Source organism: Equus asinus, chromosome 27, assembly GCF_041296235.1.
Source record: "Equus asinus isolate D_3611 breed Donkey chromosome 27, EquAss-T2T_v2, whole genome shotgun sequence".
In the NCBI taxonomy this organism is placed as follows: Eukaryota; Metazoa; Chordata; class Mammalia; order Perissodactyla; family Equidae; genus Equus; species Equus asinus.
Genome location: NC_091816.1, coordinates 33,349,508 through 33,366,768, shown reverse-complemented (window position 1 = coordinate 33,366,768; position 17,261 = coordinate 33,349,508). Strand labels below are relative to the sequence as shown.

The 17,261-nt window shown below is 38.6% G+C and overlaps 2 protein-coding genes across 15 annotated transcripts in view; one reads left to right on the top strand and one right to left on the bottom strand.

Annotated features, from left to right (window-relative positions):
- MCPH1 (microcephalin 1) overlaps positions 1-17,261 on the top strand; it is a 235,481-nt gene that overhangs the window by 106,424 nt on the left and 111,796 nt on the right. For 11 of the 13 annotated variants that reach the window (XM_070499953.1, XM_070499962.1, XM_014857434.3 and 8 more), the window contains one exon: positions 1,848-1,925. In XM_070499953.1, the coding sequence (XP_070356054.1) occupies positions 1,848-1,925 (78 nt within the window). Of the gene's footprint in view, positions 1-1,847; positions 1,926-10,715; positions 10,837-17,261 lie in introns of those variants that run through there. The other 2 variants (XM_070499957.1, XM_070499958.1) reach the window with 2 other exon arrangements.
- ANGPT2 (angiopoietin 2) overlaps positions 1,639-17,261 on the bottom strand; it is a 57,374-nt gene continuing 41,751 nt past the window's right edge. The window contains exons 6-9 of one of the 2 annotated variants that reach the window (XM_014857438.3): positions 12,991-13,092; positions 12,246-12,412; positions 7,876-8,006; positions 1,639-5,021 (exon numbers count right to left, since the gene is read on the bottom strand). In XM_014857438.3, coding sequence (XP_014712924.1) covers positions 4,861-5,021; positions 7,876-8,006; positions 12,246-12,412; positions 12,991-13,092 — 561 coding nt within the window. In that variant the 3' untranslated portion in view covers positions 1,639-4,860. The remainder of the gene's footprint in view (positions 5,022-7,875; positions 8,007-12,245; positions 12,413-12,990; positions 13,093-17,261) is intronic. The other variant, XM_014857437.3, reaches the window with a different exon arrangement.

The following is a 17,261-nucleotide window of genomic DNA, read 5'->3' as shown; positions in this document are numbered from 1 at the left end:
TTTTTTTTTGGAATGTTGTTTAGGCAATACAAATCAGGGGAAAACAAAAATAGGTTTCATGTACAATGCTCCTGTGCACACACAGCTCTAAGTGGAGTTTGAACAGGGTCCCTGAGAACACGGCACATTACTTTCTCTCTAGTGGAGACAGACTTTCTCGTGTTATACTCCGCTCCCATTACATCATCTTAGGCCCAAAGTCCCCAGAGCTCTTTCTCCTGTCTTTCCTGGCTTGTCTCTTGATTCTCCCCCAAACAGTTCTTTTACCACAGGCTCATACCCTGAGCCCACGGATAGAAACAGTATATTATTATACCTGACCAACAGGGCAACCAACCCTATTTTCTTACTACTCCTTCCAAAGCACCCTCTACTCCAGCCAAAAAAAAGAACCTACTTTAATCCCGTTTTGGTACATGGTATTCTCTCTGTGCTGGAGTGCCCTCTGACCTTGCCCCATCTCTCTCTGCCTGATGAACTCTTACTCGTCCTTTAGGACTCAGTTTGAAATGTCAGCTCTTCTGTGGACCCTTTCTTGGTTCTCCTAGGCTGGCTGAGTCTGCTTCCTCCTGTAGGTTCCCACAGCACTGTTCTGGAGAAACCACCACTTGTGGTTTGCCTTCCTGCCTCCCCAGGGGTGAACTCCTCAGGTCTGTGTTTGTTTCCAGGACCTAGTGTGGGTTCTCATTCATGATGGGGTTTCAATGAGTTGTTCACAGATGAACGGATAGTGAGCCGAAAGAAACAGTTGTTGAATAAATAAATGCATCTGTTTAAAGTAAGACCCATCCCAGTGCTGAGAATTGTCATTCAGATTCTATATCCTGTTCTTGTCTTTATTCCACTATCATTTTCACTTTTTCTTAGAAAAAACATTGTGTCTCATGTTGGATAAGTACTAACTTTAACACATAAAAAAGGAAATATTTAAGACTGATATCCCGTAGATGGTTCTGAGCCTTAGAAACTAACAAAAAGGAAGACTTGGGCCTCATTCCCAGTAATTCAGCAAAAAGAGCTTAAGCTTTATGTAGCAACTCTGGAAAAAAAGAATGAATTCACTGAATGTAAGAAATGAAATTGCAGATAAAAAGATAAACATGAGTTATGTAATTCAATGTGATTATTTTAGTTGTAAAATTATGCTGTTGCATAGAAACACAAATTTTCAGGCAGTTTGGTCATATATCAATGACTGCAGAATCTCAGACATCATTGAATTAAAAATAAAAACATTGTTTTGGTTATTTAAAAATGTGTGAGTTCAAATAATAGCAATAATAATAGTAACAATGAAAGCTTTTTTAGGAGACATTTTATGCTTCCAAAGTCTAGGAAGTATTTTCAAATGTCTTATGGAGAACAACTTCTGAAAATATTAGCTAATATTAAAAACAAGGTCATACACCAAAATAAATGCTTTTTAAATTTAGACTTATAATCTATGTTCTCCTAATTTACATTTTTTTAAATTAATAAAATCCTGAAATATTTACTGAGGATTATAATGACTCAAATTGGAAATTTGGAATTGTTTCTTAATACAGTATTTCATATGTTTAGAAATGGGGTGGTGTTTAGTATTTGATCTCACTAGGATAATAACCCAGATTTCTAGTCATCATGAGACTTTTTCTTAACCAAGCATTTATTCATACTCATAACATTTATGCAACCTGAAGAGTCTGATGTCACTCTGGTGTTCCAGCACATCTGCTTCAGATCTAGGGAGTGTGTGGTCAATACTGGGTTTTTGTTTGTCTTTGTTCTATCTTCAAAGTGACTTATTGTTCACTAAGAGCCCAATAAATGTATAATAAATGTCCTGTTTGTTGTGTCACTTGTAGGTACTGTGGTCTTTGGAAATGGGTCATTGGATTTCTGAGGACCCCTTCGAACTTTCTAACTACTTCCCTGCAGCTCCTGTAAGTCAGATGTTATTTTATGATATTAAATATAATTTGATATTCTCAGGAAATTACTATAAGCATAGATATAGACTAAGGTTTTTATTATATCAAGAGCAATTATGCCCATAATTAAAAAGATATATTTATAGAACTTGACACTTTTTATCTATTTGTGAGAACAAATGTGAGAATATTCTGCAAAAAGTTATGAGGAATGCAGTCTCAAAAAATTTTAATTATAAAAGTCCTCAGAAAGATTGAGAAAGACAAAAATAAAAAAAAAAGAAAGAATAGCTTATTGAGAAGGTAGTATTATATCTCACTTACTGCTTTAAAAGATAATACTTTGACTGTTAATAGAGATACAGCTGATAGGTATAAGAATTGTGGCCTGCTAGCATTATGATGTGGTCTTTATATTTTGGTGTTTTTCCTAAACTCAGCTTTAACTCCACTTTCTTTTACTTTTAAGTATTTCAAATGCTTAATGGAAAAGTTCCAGGTTCTGATTTTTTAAAAGATTAAGCAATAATCAAGTAGGTAATTTAAGGTTTAGTTGGAAGTGGGATTGGACAGAAGTTGGCTTCATTTTTAAAAATGTTAACTGGTTTGTGACAGCTTATTCTTTGAAAAGATTAATACCTGAAAGATCAATAGTGATTTTTGTCTGTGACCAGTCTTCATGTTTTTTAGCTGTTTATGCTGTGTGACTTTACCATAACAAGAAGTTGGAGTCTGACCTCTCACCACTGTAGATAGCTAAGTTGTTGGGTTGTTTTTGTTTTCATTTTTAATATTACTATTTTGATTTCCTTTCAACTTTATAAATATTTTCTTAAGAAGAGACAAAATTCCTCTCATTAAGACTTTTTGTTCATTTGAAATGCATGTAAGGAATTGAAGTGTAAAATAAAAACACAAAATACCCCCAGTTTCTGTCATAAGGGAGTAGATAGAAGTCTGAAGAGCACAGTGAGGTTTGCCTTTGAAATTCACTTTACCTGCCTATGTGGGCAAGTGATATAAGTTACATTGTTGCCAGTTTTTCCCGTATTGTCTCCCCCCGCCTCAGTATCTGTCATGCAATCATTGAGATATCATAGAAATTTACTGTTTCTTGTGAAGCGGTGATATTTTCTTATTATTGGATGTTTTTTACCTTGACCCAAAGCTGGGATACCTCTGTTGAATTTATAAAGCCTTCTTAAATGTGATAAGAGGCACTGTTCTAGGATGGAGAGGTTCTTTACTCACTTAATATACTGGGAAGGATATTATATAAGGATATTGTAACATGATGGGAAAAGCAGAGCACCTGACTCTTCCAGAGTCCATAAACTGAGTCAAAACACGTAGCAACAAGTGAGTGTTGTAAAACCAAGTCGAGGTGGGGGAGCATGGAAGGCTAAAGTAAATTAGGTGAGGAAATTGGAATAAAGGAAAGAATAGCAGCAGAACAGTCTAAGGTGATGATAGACACGAGGTATATGCTGGTTGCACATCTGGCTGGAAGCTTCCTAGCAGCTGACTCAAAATCAAATATAGGAGAAACTGCTTCAGAATTACAAAGCGTTACACAAATGTTCATTAGCATTAATTGTACTGTGAAGCTTCAGAGTTAACCCTCTAGGAGTATAAGTTTTTGCAGTCCTGAGCTTAAATCCGTGCTCTCAAAATTTTCTGTAAACATTCGAATATACGATAAACATCAGATTTTGTTTTTGCACTCCAGAACACTTTTCTTTTTTAAGTTTGCTGGTGGACATTAAAAAAAAAAATCTTACTAATGCAAATTATTTTTTTCCTTAAATAACTTTAGAGCTGAATCTAGCTTGAGAAGTACAGCTTTGTAAGTGTCTTAAATGGAAGGGCTTTCTCAACCACCAATTATAGCCTTGTTCTCCAAAATACATCTTACTAGAAGAGAAAAAAGACCTCTATCTTAGAACAGTGACTGAAAGACAGTAAAGCCTCTTTGTCATGATATTAAATGTGCAATTTTCTTCATCATTAAAAATCAAAATTTTCCTTGTCATGAGGCACAATCAGTTTTTGGGAATCAAATTACAAAATTGTAAATATTATCATAATAGTTAAATGCAGTCATCTCACCTAATAAGTTATATTTAATTACTAAAAATACCTTCATATTTAACAGCCAGGCAGGAAAAAAAAATAGTACAATCTTCATATAAACTACAAGAGCATACATCTCTATTAATAATTTCAGAGATCCTGGACGTTTTCACCATATAAACTTGAAATATATATTTGAGCGTTCCCTTAAAACTAAGCTGTTGACACATATGTAAATAATGCTGTTTTCAAAATGAAAATTTAAAGCACCTAAGAGGAGGAGTAAAAATGCGTTAACTATGTTTTTGCTTCTCCAAATATTAAACTGCTGATAACCACTTCTCAGAAAATCCCTGAATATATAATATATATTTATGGCTTAGAGAATTTTTTTCTTCCCTTTAATTGTGATAGTGAATTCTGATTATGAATTCAGCACATATGGCTATTTACACAATCTATAAACAGTGCTTACAAGAATGCAGTTCCAAGATTATCTCTACTATATAGTGTAAGTGTTCTGTTTTCCAGTTATTTACTGATGAGCTCGCACATAACATTCTTGGTTGTGACAACAGTCTGTGAATCGTCAGTGTTATCCGGAAGCTCAGCTGTGTCTTCGCCCAGGCATTCCACCAGGTCACAGCGCCAGGTTGTTGCTTGTTCTGGGTTGAGCTTTGGTTCACTGAGTGGTACAGGTTGAAGTGATGAAGTTCACGGGCTCTAACTTGGGCCCACGGATTCCTTCCGCACCCGAGAGCATGCTGTCTGTCTGAGGTGGACGAGGAGACAGTACGCAGCTGTGTCTTTCAGAGCTTTGGGGTTAAGTCTTTGAAAACACTACAATACAGCGTTCCTCAGGTGTGTGTGGCATTTAGAAATCTGCTGGTCGGATCATCATGGTTGTGGCCTTGAGCGAGTAGCCCGATCCTTTCCAATAGTACCACTTAATCCCGTTGAATTTATTTGTGTTCTGCCTCTGTGGGTAGTACATTCCGTTCAAGTTGGAGGGACCACATGCATCAAACCACCAGCCTGTGAAAGTCAAACATGGAAGGAATTAGGAACTAGGTAACCCCAACTGTCTCACCAGGGATTTGGAAATTCTCGGCTAGTCCACTAATCACATTCCATGCATTTGAAGGAGGCAGATACTGTTGAGTGTACAATGTGCTGTATTGACAGCTGAGGAGTACGGTTTCCCATCTTTACACTGGTTAAAGCACAGTTCCATTATGGCACATGTTTTTACGAGCTCTCTTACTCCTTTTTTCTTGTGCTGTGTGGAAAGGCCAGTCATCCACAGTCCTGATCTGGTAAGCACACGGTACAGGTGAAAGAATGGCTAAGTCAAAAACTGAAGACTTTTTGGGTGACTCAACAGGATTACTTTCCAGTTCCAGCCACACAGTGGACTGGACGGATTCACGCTCCACTCCCCCTACCAAAGAAATTCTTTTTGTTTAAAATATAACAAATTTTAAGTACTCAGCGGAACTAGATAAAAAGGATATCTCTTAAGTTTCATAGACAAAAAGGAAATTTAAAGCTACAGTGGCACACTCACTAAGGTAAAGCCAGGGGCAGAGGTGGTGCTTGGCACCACAGCTGAGGAGGTGAGTCCACATCTACACCTGAATGCTAGGCTTGGGGTTTGAATGCTGTTACCTAGAATAGGAGCAGCCTGGAGGCCCTGGGTCTGTGAGGGGAGGGAATGACCTCAATCTACCTGCGTTAATCTGAATAAATCTTAAAAACACTGTGTTAGAAGGACACTTACAGGATGATGCCATTTATGTAAAATTTTAAAATACAGAACAAAATAACTATTATTGATATTTCCATTCATAGTAAAATAAATAAATAATGTGAATGAACCTCAATTCAGTGGTCACCTGAGGGGCAGGGGTTGGTAGGGTAGCTTTAGTTGTATCTGTGAAGTGTTATTTCTTTAAAAAATATTCTGATGCAATTATTATATTAATATTTATACATTGGACTGTGATCGCCAATAATTTCCTCCAGGTGCCTAAATTCTTTAGCAGCTGCATGGCTGGAGTTGATTTGGTCAGTTTGATAAGACAATTCTGTGTGTTACTCGGAATCCTTAAAAATATTAAAGAATATTACAGATTTCTAGGTCTGTCCATTCTGGAGCCTGTTATTTGGCTGAACTATAGAATTTACTGTCCATGCAAAACTCTAGCTGACCATGGGCTGGAATCTAACCTCTTTATCATTGGGACCTCCCCACTTTCTCTCTTGGGCTGCGTTTCTTCTCCCCGGTCTCTTTTCCACTTCCACTCTCAGCCCTAAATCTTGATTTGAGTAAATAAATATGTTGTTTCCTTGGTTATTAATGCACTTCCCCTACTCTCTCGAGAGGCTCATGGCATATGGGTGGTCTGAAGACCGCCGCCCTCTCGAGTGGACGGCTGGCTCAGTGCGGGAATGCAGACGGAGAAAAGGACCGGGTGTCTTTGGTCCCCTCACCCCATGCCTTTTCCCCTTCCCATTGGCTTTAAAAAGGATTATTATGGTAGAATGTGGGAGACAGGCAGGTTTTACACAATCTATATAATAGCTTTCTCTCATAGAAGTTATTCTTGATATAATTATGGCTAATAGGGAAGACCTGTGTTGCCAATTATATTATATATATATATATAAATATATTATCTAAGGAACTGTAGGACTGATTTCTGTAGTGGAGCCTAATTCTTTCAGTATTATTTTAAAGACATGAAAATTACTGAATTTTAAATTATTTTCATAAATAACTTCTTCCTTGGACTGTAAACAATTCTTAACTGAAGTGGGAACATACAATAAGCTTAGATCTCTTCCTTGCTTATGTAAAACCTTATAATTATAAACTATTTTGACCATAGCTCTTACCTTTGGTTTCCCTGGGTGAGTAATGGGTGGATTTTGGGGAACACAGTTTATGGTCTCCACGTATTAAACCTGCTTATTTCCTGTCTGCATTGCATTCAGTTTGTGCTTTTGGCAGAGTTTTTGTTGCTGTTTTAAATCTTTCGATGTTTTTAAAAACTAACTCGACAGTGACTGAGAGATTTGTCAGTCACTATTAACTGGTTCTGGCTATTCAATTTTTAAACTTTTAGAAATCAGAAGAATAAATTTTCTAGCAGTTGGTTCCTGTCATTGAACTCTTACGTGTTTCTGAATACTAATTTAGCCATTTTAAGTGACTGTTACAACAGTTATTTGCTTATGGGTGTGTTTTCCATTTTTTTAAAAGAAGTCTGACATGGAAGGTTGAAAACAAGAAGAACCTGAAAATAAAAGCCTTAATTTAAAGTGGACAATCATTCATTTTAATTTGGTGCACTAAAAAAGTAGGTTGGTTAATTAGTTTCTTTGTGTTTATAAGTATTTGCTATATATTAATGAAATCCTTGAGGAAAAAAACCCGAAAACTGAAAATTCCTTGTTTGAACAATAAGTTGTTGGTTGGAAGCATTTCTATAGTAATGGATCTATATCACTGTTTGGGTTGCCGTTTTGAATTTTCAACCTTTTTAATAAAGCAACATGAAATTAAAGCATCTCTCCAACATCTGATGCTCAGCGAGCACAAACTCAGGAGAGCTTGCTGAATGTCACGTGTCTCCGCTCATCCCCAGGGCTAGGTCCTGAAGAGACACTGTTGGCCTGCTGACAATTCTAGCTCAATATCACATTCTTGCTTAAACTCAACAGTCTGAAAAAGTGAAAAACAAATGTCCCTGCATCGAGTGAGTGTGTCTATTTATGAAATGTGGACATTGTCACCAGTCACAGGTTGAAGTCCAAATAGCCGACCTTTCATTCTATGAAATTCTTCCTTGCCAACACAAATAGGAAGAGAGAAAAGCCATCCCACCTCCTGTGAGCATTTGTGAACATTTGCAAATACATTTGTCGTTGTCTGCGTCCTTTGTGCTAAAATCATTTCCTGGTTGGCTTATGCTGCTTATTTTGCCGGCTGTCCCTGTAAGTCCTTTAAGGTGAATCCTGTAAGCAGGCAAAGAAAAAAAAAAAAAAGAATGTAATTGGCTTGGGTTGTTGATTTACCATAGTGGAAAATTTTTTATAATGAAGAATTCCGTTCTACAGAAATGGGTTCTGTGCTGGTTAGTGCACTAATGCATACTCTGGACAAAATATTTTCACACTGGTATAAACAGGAACCAACTTATCATCAAATCCTTAGGCAAAGAGGAATGTTTTCGTGAAACCTTCAATGCATATCACTTGCACAAGCATCAGCAGGGACTTCAGGGCCCTGTAATTTATTTTCCTGCTGCTTTCAGATAAACAGAAGAGGGGAAAATACAGCGTAAGGGGACCCTCTTTCCAGACCTCCAGGCAATATCCTTAGAGAAGTGAGAGTCCTGAGCTGACTGGACAGCTTCAAACATCATTATTTTCAGTGGAGTGGTGGGGGTGGGGAGGGCAGCAGACAACAAGGAATGATCATTGCATTTGGAGTAGAAATCTACAGAACTGTGTGGAAAATAAATCCTTATGGCTGCTTTCCCTCTTTTCTTTATAGTATTGTCATAAGCCCGCTAGGCATTGAGAAAGGAATAAACATAATATTAAGCTAGACACTAGATAACAGCCCACACTTTCAGAAGATGGCAGAAATCTGGCTTGCACAGTGATCTGTGTGCCAGTGAGGAGAATGGAAGGGAAGGAGGAGGTATGTAAACGGCTTCAGGAAAGCCCATGGCTGATTGGCTGGGTACAGCTCAGAACAGGGCTCCACGAGGCAGTGTGTGACTGTGTTGGAACAGGGGCTGTGGGAGCCTGGCCTCCAGTTGAGTCTTCTTGTCCTGCGGATGCTGCAGTGTCAGAGGGAGAATTGTACTTTAAGCCTCCAAATGATGCTCGTCTTTGTAATACCTGCTCACATTTGCCAACCACCACCTTGGAAGGGATATAATTTCCAAGAATTCATGTTAGAACAGAGGGTGGAGAAGAGAGGAAAGGTTCACCAGGGATTCACTCTAACCAGGCTATGCCAGGTACTTTCAGGGGCATGCGCACCAAATGCCCATACCAACACCAAGAAGCAGGCATTACTCTTGATTTTGTATATAAAATCATCGAGGTTCAGAGATAGGAACTCGTCCAAAGTCACATCTTGTACACAGTAGAGCTAGGATTTGCACCGCATGCATCTGACTCCTCTGTGTGGTTCCTCCTTGGTGCACACCTTAACAGGGATGTTTGTTTATTGAGGAGGTAGTTGTGAAAAAGATGGCAGCAGGGAGCATATCAAATGAGGGTCCATAAAGCGTTAGTTCTAGGTAACTTTTGTGTTAATGACTTAGATTTAAAATTGTTTTTAATATTGTAACTCTAGGAATTTGATCATAAGGCATTGACTGAATTTCTGAATTTCACTATTATCCTCATGTTTCAAAAATGGCCCTGGCCCCTGGCACAGCCTCTAAATACCTGCTACAAAGCATTTGTATAAGTTCTACTCATCATTAGGGTTTTTTTTTTTTCCGAGGAAGATCAGCCCTGAGCTAACATCTGTCGACAATCCTCCTCTTTTTGCTGAGGAAGACTGGCCCTGAGCTAACATTTGTGCCCATCTTCCTCTACTTTATATGTGGGATGCCTGCCACAGCATGGCTTGATGAGCGGTGCCATGTCCGCACCCGGGATTCGAACCAGTGAACCCCAGGCCGCCAAAGCGGAACGTGCACACTTAACCGCTGCGCCACCGGGCCGGCCCCATATCATTAGGATTTTGAGTTCATGTAAGTTCTACAGATCGTCAGGATTTCAAAACACTTCCATTTCTTTCCAGGCCCTTCTCATTAATTATAGCTATGACTGAGACAAACTGTTCCCTCACTTTTCCTCCTTTTGACTCCCTGTCTCCTTAGAACAATTTCAGTTCTTGTGGAACTCATTAAATTTCCTCTAAGGTGGGCAAAATAAGGGAGGATACTATTTTTTGTTAGCCTCTCTTATAAAGATTGTATACTTTTAGATCCTATTATGTGGCCCGTTGGTTTGAAGTTGCTTTCTTTAAAAATTTGGTTATTAAGAATAGCCACATTTTTGAAATTGCTTTAAATTGGTATCAGTTGCTTTTATATTACAATGAAGTGAAGGAAAAGGGAACGCAGCATTTAATAATGAAATCTCAGCATTTGTATACAACTGCCAGAATGCTTCTGAAAAGTGACCAGTTTTTAAGGTTTAATGTACAAATAGTTTTTAATTTTGATAAAAAGAATCATTTTCTATTGGTGCATTTATCCATTCCTTGTAACATGTGTTTTTCAGTTTTCCAACATTTGGGGAACATTTCTTTAGTAAAAAACAACTCAGCTGCTACATACAGTTGGCATTATGAAACATTTGTAGTTATTATAAGTTTTAGCCTTATCACAGTTTCTTATCACATTGACATGTTTTATTAGGCTAATAATTTTCTTGATGTAATATCTGCCTTACGCTGCCAAGTATTTTAAACTGAGCTTTAAACAAATGTGTGCTTTTTTAAATGGCATATCCAAAAACTGATTGGATTTCCAAAGGAAATATCTGTTAAGAACCATTTTACTTTAAAATAGTTTTATAATGTCAGCGTACAAGGGTAATGACCCATTCTGTAAAATCTTCTTATGTAAACAGTTTAATCCTTAATTTTTGTGTTTCTTTCTTTTTTTTTTTTTTTTAATTCTTCTGTTGTAGATTCCTAACTGTTGCCAGTTGAAAAAATATTTAGCTTGGAGGTAAAACAATGACCAACCACTCGCATCTAAAAATTCATTGAAGTGCTGATCTCTTTGGAGTCCACTTGGAGCTGTAACGAGGCCCACCACCTCTCTTTTCATTCATCTGGGTCATTGCCTCTCTGAGAGAGCCCTGCTCTTTCTATAATGAGAGTTGATGGACTGTGTTTCACTGACTTTTTAAAAGTCAGGTCAATGCTTGTTGTCCGTTGTCTGTGTTCAAAACATGCTTCTGAACTTTGATCCACTGTTGATGAAGCGGGACTTACTGGACATTCTACAGTTTTCAGGTAGTTGTTTGGGCAAGCTGACTTTCGGTCCATTTTCCCATGCTGTCCATTGTGACTCTCCCCGGGAAGCCAGCTCAAGGACTTTGAAGTCATGTTTATTTTCCAAACTATTCAGATGTTGGAATTTCTGTTGAGCAGAGGGTCTGAGTTGGGCATTAATGAGATTTAGATGGGGCTGTAGGCCAGATGATGACTATTTTCTCTGATGTTCCTATTGAACCTCGTTTGTTTATTTCTGACCTTAAGAGTAGGTGTTTCAGAATATGTGCTTCACGATCACCTAACACCACCGTCTGTGCTCTTTAGGCTCCTTCAGGGCTCCGTTGGTGACTAAACTGTTCTGTTGTGCCTCCTCAGATCAGTTCCTTTGATGCCACCTGATGCACAATCTCACTTCTGTCTCTATCACTGCACATGCATCTCTGGAAGTTCTGTATAACAGCGTACACACGTGTGTACACTTGCCTTACAAGGTGCTAGCCTTTCAATCCTCTCATGGCTCTCTGTCTCTACTCTCATGGCATTTTAGAGCCAGAAAGTAAATTCCGAGTCAAGGTTGCCCATGCTTTTCTTGGAACATTTGAGATTAGGGCCGCCAAATTGGTGGCACAAGGCAAATTCTGTGGGAGTGCTGAGAATCAGCAGTGCTTTCTACAACAGAGAGCAGAGGAGCTGACTGACTGACATCCTGCCTAATCCTGCCACCTTTAAACTTGCAACTCATCCTGACTTTGGGATGGAACATAACGATGGAATGTGCTTAAACTACAAAAAGGTAGATTTAACTTTTAAAACCTCTTGGAAGAAAACAATACAGTCATAGGTATGCATCTGTTATGATATTGGCATGACATTTTATTATAGAGACACTAAATGCAGGTATCCTACAAACAGTGATTGAATGCCCATTATCTTCAGGACAGGGCTCATCTATACTTTGAGGATATGCAGCACACGCCATGGACAAAATAGTGCCCTCATGAAGTTTCCCTTAGACTGTTAAAACCAAAGTTAGAATTTTAAAATGAGAGAAATTTACCTAAAGGCAGCAAAGAACTCTAAGAAACAAGGTGTTTTTCCATTTAGGATAGTCTAATAAGAGTAGTTTAGATCCTGATTAATACAACGGGGTTCTCATTTTCTGGAGTAATCCCCCAGTAAATCCTTTAACTTCCTTCAGTTACCTATAATGGACCTACCTGTAATTGAATTCTTCACTTGAGAGATAGAAGTGTTCGTACAGTGAATAAGCCTCGTTCCCTTCCCAGTCTTTAAGGTGTATTTTAAGCACGTAGCGTTGCTGATTAGTCACTTGTGAAACAAACTCATTTCCCAGCCAGTATTCGCCCGAAGGGTTCCCAAATCCCTGGAATCCAAGTCATAAAATTAAATTACCGCATGTATTTTTTCATCACGTATTTGAAATCAATAGTCCATCAATGTGGCATGGTATAACTATCAAATATTCAGCAGAAATTCCTTCCTGGACTGTGAAAATCTGGGTTCTTCTGTAGAAGAAAGTAGATTTTTTTAAGGGTCAATTTTAAGAAACAAAGCTGTTACTGGAAGAAAATTAGTATTAGAAAAATTAGAACCACTTGGGGAGCCACCAATAGCAACATAAGCAGAAGCAGCGAAGTCCGTCGACATGGGAAGAACTGTGAAACAGTTGGCTTACCCCGAAGTGCTGAGCCTGCCATTAAAAATAAGCCTAGCACCCGCATGCCTTTGTTTTTACATAGAGTTTACGTTACAGTGACAGGGCCATTCTTTAATGGGGAGACTGAAACAGCAGTTAAAAAGAACCCATTGGTAAAAAAAAAATAAAATAAAATTGTCAAAAGTCATTGGTTAGTTGTGGATTTGTGGTGAAGTTTCTGCAGATCTTGAGAGTTAGCTTTCCCAAAGAAAATTATTTTCAGATGTTTTAAAGAGTATTCATACCGCTTTATATTCTTTCCACGTCCTCTGAAAATCAACACTGCCATCTTCACGTCGCTGGATAATGGTCCACCCGCCTCCACCAGTTTCCATGTCACAGTAAGCCTGCCAAGGGGAAGCTCACCGTTATACTGTGTGAGAAACGTCGTGACTCATGTCTTCATCTTAAATAACAGAAACGAGATGAATGCAGATACCTAGAACAACATTTGTGCTGATAGGGTTCTCTGGGGTAAATCTTTGTGGTCTTCCAAGAAACAGATGGTTTTAAATAAATGGAAAACTAGGAATTTAAAATGATGGTGAAAAATAAACAGTAATATAACACGACGTGTTGATGAAAATATCACTGTCTTGTCATCATCTCTTCTAGGCTAAAGACCCACCCAATGGCTGACCCAAAGATCGTTGTTCCCTAGAGATTCATTGTGAATGGGACAGACTGGCTCCAAACCTCTCCTCTCCAACCAGTAGAAACCTGTCAGTTGGAGTCCAGAGCCCTGAAAACCTATAGGATAGTTGCCAGTCCCTATCAGCTCTGCAGAGAGTTATAGAAAAGGGATCCTCTCGTATCGTAGGGTTTTCAAGACTCCAGTTATGTTATTCTGTGGGGCTATTAGGCTTCCTCCATGTAGGATAAAAGTTGGGTTGCTCAGTTCATCCCTCAGTACAAGGGACCTAAGTCGTCCAGGGACTGAATATGGTGGATGTGACCTGAGCATGGCCTGGCAGCTCTAGTCCACAGATCATGACCTCAGGCTTCTTTGCACTTTACTCACTGCCCATGGCATTTCTCTTCCCAGCTCTTTTTATTCCTGCTTTTAAACTGGCTTCGTGGGTATAAACTTTGTTCAGAACACAAAATTCTTTCTTGGGCTAGGAGCATGCATGCTCAATTTCAACTGAGCCAGAGTTTTATTATGAAATTAAAAACCTCTGAAAATAAGATTACATAAATAGTTTTAAATAATGAGATTATAGTAGAACGAAAAAGTTTTCCAGAAAGTTAAATTTCCCTACAGCATTCAAGGCAGTAAATATGAAAGTTAAGGTTCAAAACCAATTGGAAATATTCTTCCTTTGTTGTTTTCCATGGTCTTTGAGGGAATAATGGAGATAATTATGGCAGAGTAAGTTTAAATGTGAACTATTCTGCATTTGGGACTTAAAATCCTAGAGAATGAGGGCTAGAGGAGAACCAAGGCCTGCTCTTTTATTTTAAGCAGCTTGCCTGATGTCTCATTGCTAATGGAATAGAGAGTTGCAATTGGAACCCAGCGCCCTGTCCTCCAGCAGGTTTTGCTCCACCACTATTCTAGTCTCTCTCCATGAAGGTCACTTGGCCCACACCACTTTCCTGATGATCCTCATGTTTGGAGACATATTTTGCATTAAAGAAAATTACATTTATTAAGAATAAAATGATTTCCCCATTTTAAATTAATCAGGCATGTAAAATTGATCTGCTTAAGGTAATCCCTTATTACCACGCTGTATTGATATTATTATTATTAATTTTCATTATTATCATAGCTATGCACCACTCTCTTCCAAGCACTGTGTTAGGTACTTTGCCTATATCATCTGTAATCAGAGTTGCTGGGATATGATAATTCTCCATTTTTGAAAAGAGAAAAAATTTGGTAAAGCTAGATTAATTTGATCAGGCACATTCAGTTGTTAGGTGGAATACAGGATTTGAATAAGGTCTCTTTAATTCCTAATTCTGTAATGTTTTTTCTACTGTACTATGCTGCCAGAAACAGAGAAACTTGACCCTTTTGTTAATAGGCCAAAAGTCCCTCAAGACAGCTCCAAGTTGAAATCGGTTCATGAGTAATATTGCTGCTTATTTGCCTGTGGTCCACAAAATGGTCAGTATTGCTCACTTCTATCACTATATCTTTTTAAAAAAAATCCATTTAGTAAACCAGCTGAATAAGCTACATCAGTTTGAGGAGTCATGTGTGTACAGAGAAGTTAATTCCCCTCTATCCTAAGTGACGTGCTAGTGGGTGGAAAGAATTAATATGGTTCTTAGTGATCGTATCCTTGTTCCAAGCATATTTGATTCTTTGGTGTCAAAATCACCATTATGAAGTTACTGATTTTTAAATCAGAGAACAAGTCCATCTTGTTATGGAAATCAGAGTCAGTACTCGAATGGCTGGGACTCACTACCAGAGCATAAATGATTTGAGCCATGCTGTTCTCTAACTCCATCAGGGACAATGATAAGATTATTAGAACATTCTTAATATTACTTTGTCCAGATTAAAAAAAAATACAAGAGGGGCCGGCCCCCATGGCCGAGTGGTTAAGTTCGCGCGCTCTGCTTTGGTGGCCCAGGGTTTCGCCAGTTTGAATCCTGGGCGCGGACATGGCACCGCTGATCAAGCCACGCTGAGGCCGCGTCCCACATGCCACAACTGGAAGGACCCACAACTAAAAGTACACAACTGTGTCCCAGGGGGCTTTGGGAGAAAAAGGAAAAATAAAATCTTTAAAAAAAAAATGAGAGAGTTTATAAAAACTGAAGTATTATGGTTAATTGCATCATGAAACTTTGAGGGAAAGATCGTGTTCAAATAGAGTTATCCACGTCGCCAGAGGTCCTGAGTGAAAATGATGAAGTTGATTATATCAGGAGCAGAGAAGCAGAAGTCCTCAGTGATGCCCAAGACTTCACCGCTCCAATTACAGCAAACCTGGGGCAGTGCATACTTTTGGTTAGCGCACTATTGCATGGTTCAGGGAGCTGATATCTTGCTCTAAATCTTGATGTCTTTCAGCAAATAATGCCTGATTGAAATGTTACGCTTCAGCTCTGAGGCCATGGTGAATGACTGATTAGACAGCAAACACATAGATAAACATTAGGAGACAGGTATCCTGTGAAATTTAGGGAAAGAAACTATTGTGTCCTAACTAGGAAAAAAACGTGCTCTAATGTTTCTAATAAATGCCTTCTTGCAGTGTCTATCTTGTACAAAAACTTAATGAATTTTTCAAAAATGAAATATGTAGGCCCTTTTAGCAAAGATCTGCCCAAAGATCTTTTGAACCTTGTTTTCTTGAGTTAGATGAAACAGGGCAAAATTTGGTCCCCTGCCATAGTCTTGGGGGCAGTAGAATGAGAACACTTCCTGCTTATTGAATGCTTGCTAAGTAGCCGGTGCTGTCCTGGGTACCTCCATCATCACCTCAAAACTGCTCTTTACGACTGGGGGTATTATGTCATGCTACAGATTAGGAAACTGAGGGCTCACACAGGTTAAACGACTTGCTCAGAGGCACGAATTCGCAGAGCCGGAATTTAAACCCAAGTCTGTCCAGCTTTCTCTTCCTGGATCAGATTGTGAGTTAGGGAGTCTGGAAGGGAATCTAAAGGTAACTTAATCTGGACCATTTATTTTAGAAATGAGAAAACTGAGGTTTTGAAAGATTGTTATTCCCTGCTGTGGTAAATGAGTTATTTTTACTGCACGTGTTTAAAAGGAATATAAATCCTAATATTTCCAACCACGACCTGAGACTCACGTCATCCCAGAGTGCTGTATATTTTCATCTTCTGTGAGGCCATTGGGTTGGTATAGTGCACTGGGGTGGGAACATTGCTCTAAGTGAGAAAAGCACTTATCCAGCAGTAGGATAGTACTGTCCAAGTGGTGATGGTCCTTCTGGATTTGCATTGGTAGCATTCACATTTTATTCGTATCCTCTATCCTCCTCTTGTCACTCCTGTCCCTGTTATCTCTGGGCCAGGAAGAGACTAACATCTGGTGACAGACAATAGCATGCAAAGAATTGTCATGAAAACCAGATTGCAAAGGGGATTGAAAGGCTTATGTAGGGTCTGTTCATTACTTTTTCATCCGCACGGACTACTTGGGTTTTTTCCTCTCCCAATGCACTGCTTCTAGGGTGCTAGGGACATTAACTGATTTCAAGGTTGATTTAAGGCAGCATGAATGAATTAGAAAGATTGCTTTGGAAAGTATTATCTTGAATAGTACAATATTTATCCTTTAAATTCATAGTCAAGGTATATGTTACTATTTCAAATTTCATATCTTTAAACCCTTAATGCCTGCATTTTTAAAGTGTTTTTCTTTATTACCATCTTAAGTACAGACGATAATACTGGATTCAAAGAGATAACACTCTTCCAGGGGCCTCTAAAATTTCCACTCGATGCAGTCTCTAGTGTCTTTTCTGTAAGTGTTTACTTCAGTTCTCTGTGTAGCTGCTGTTACAGTGAGATGCAGACTTAT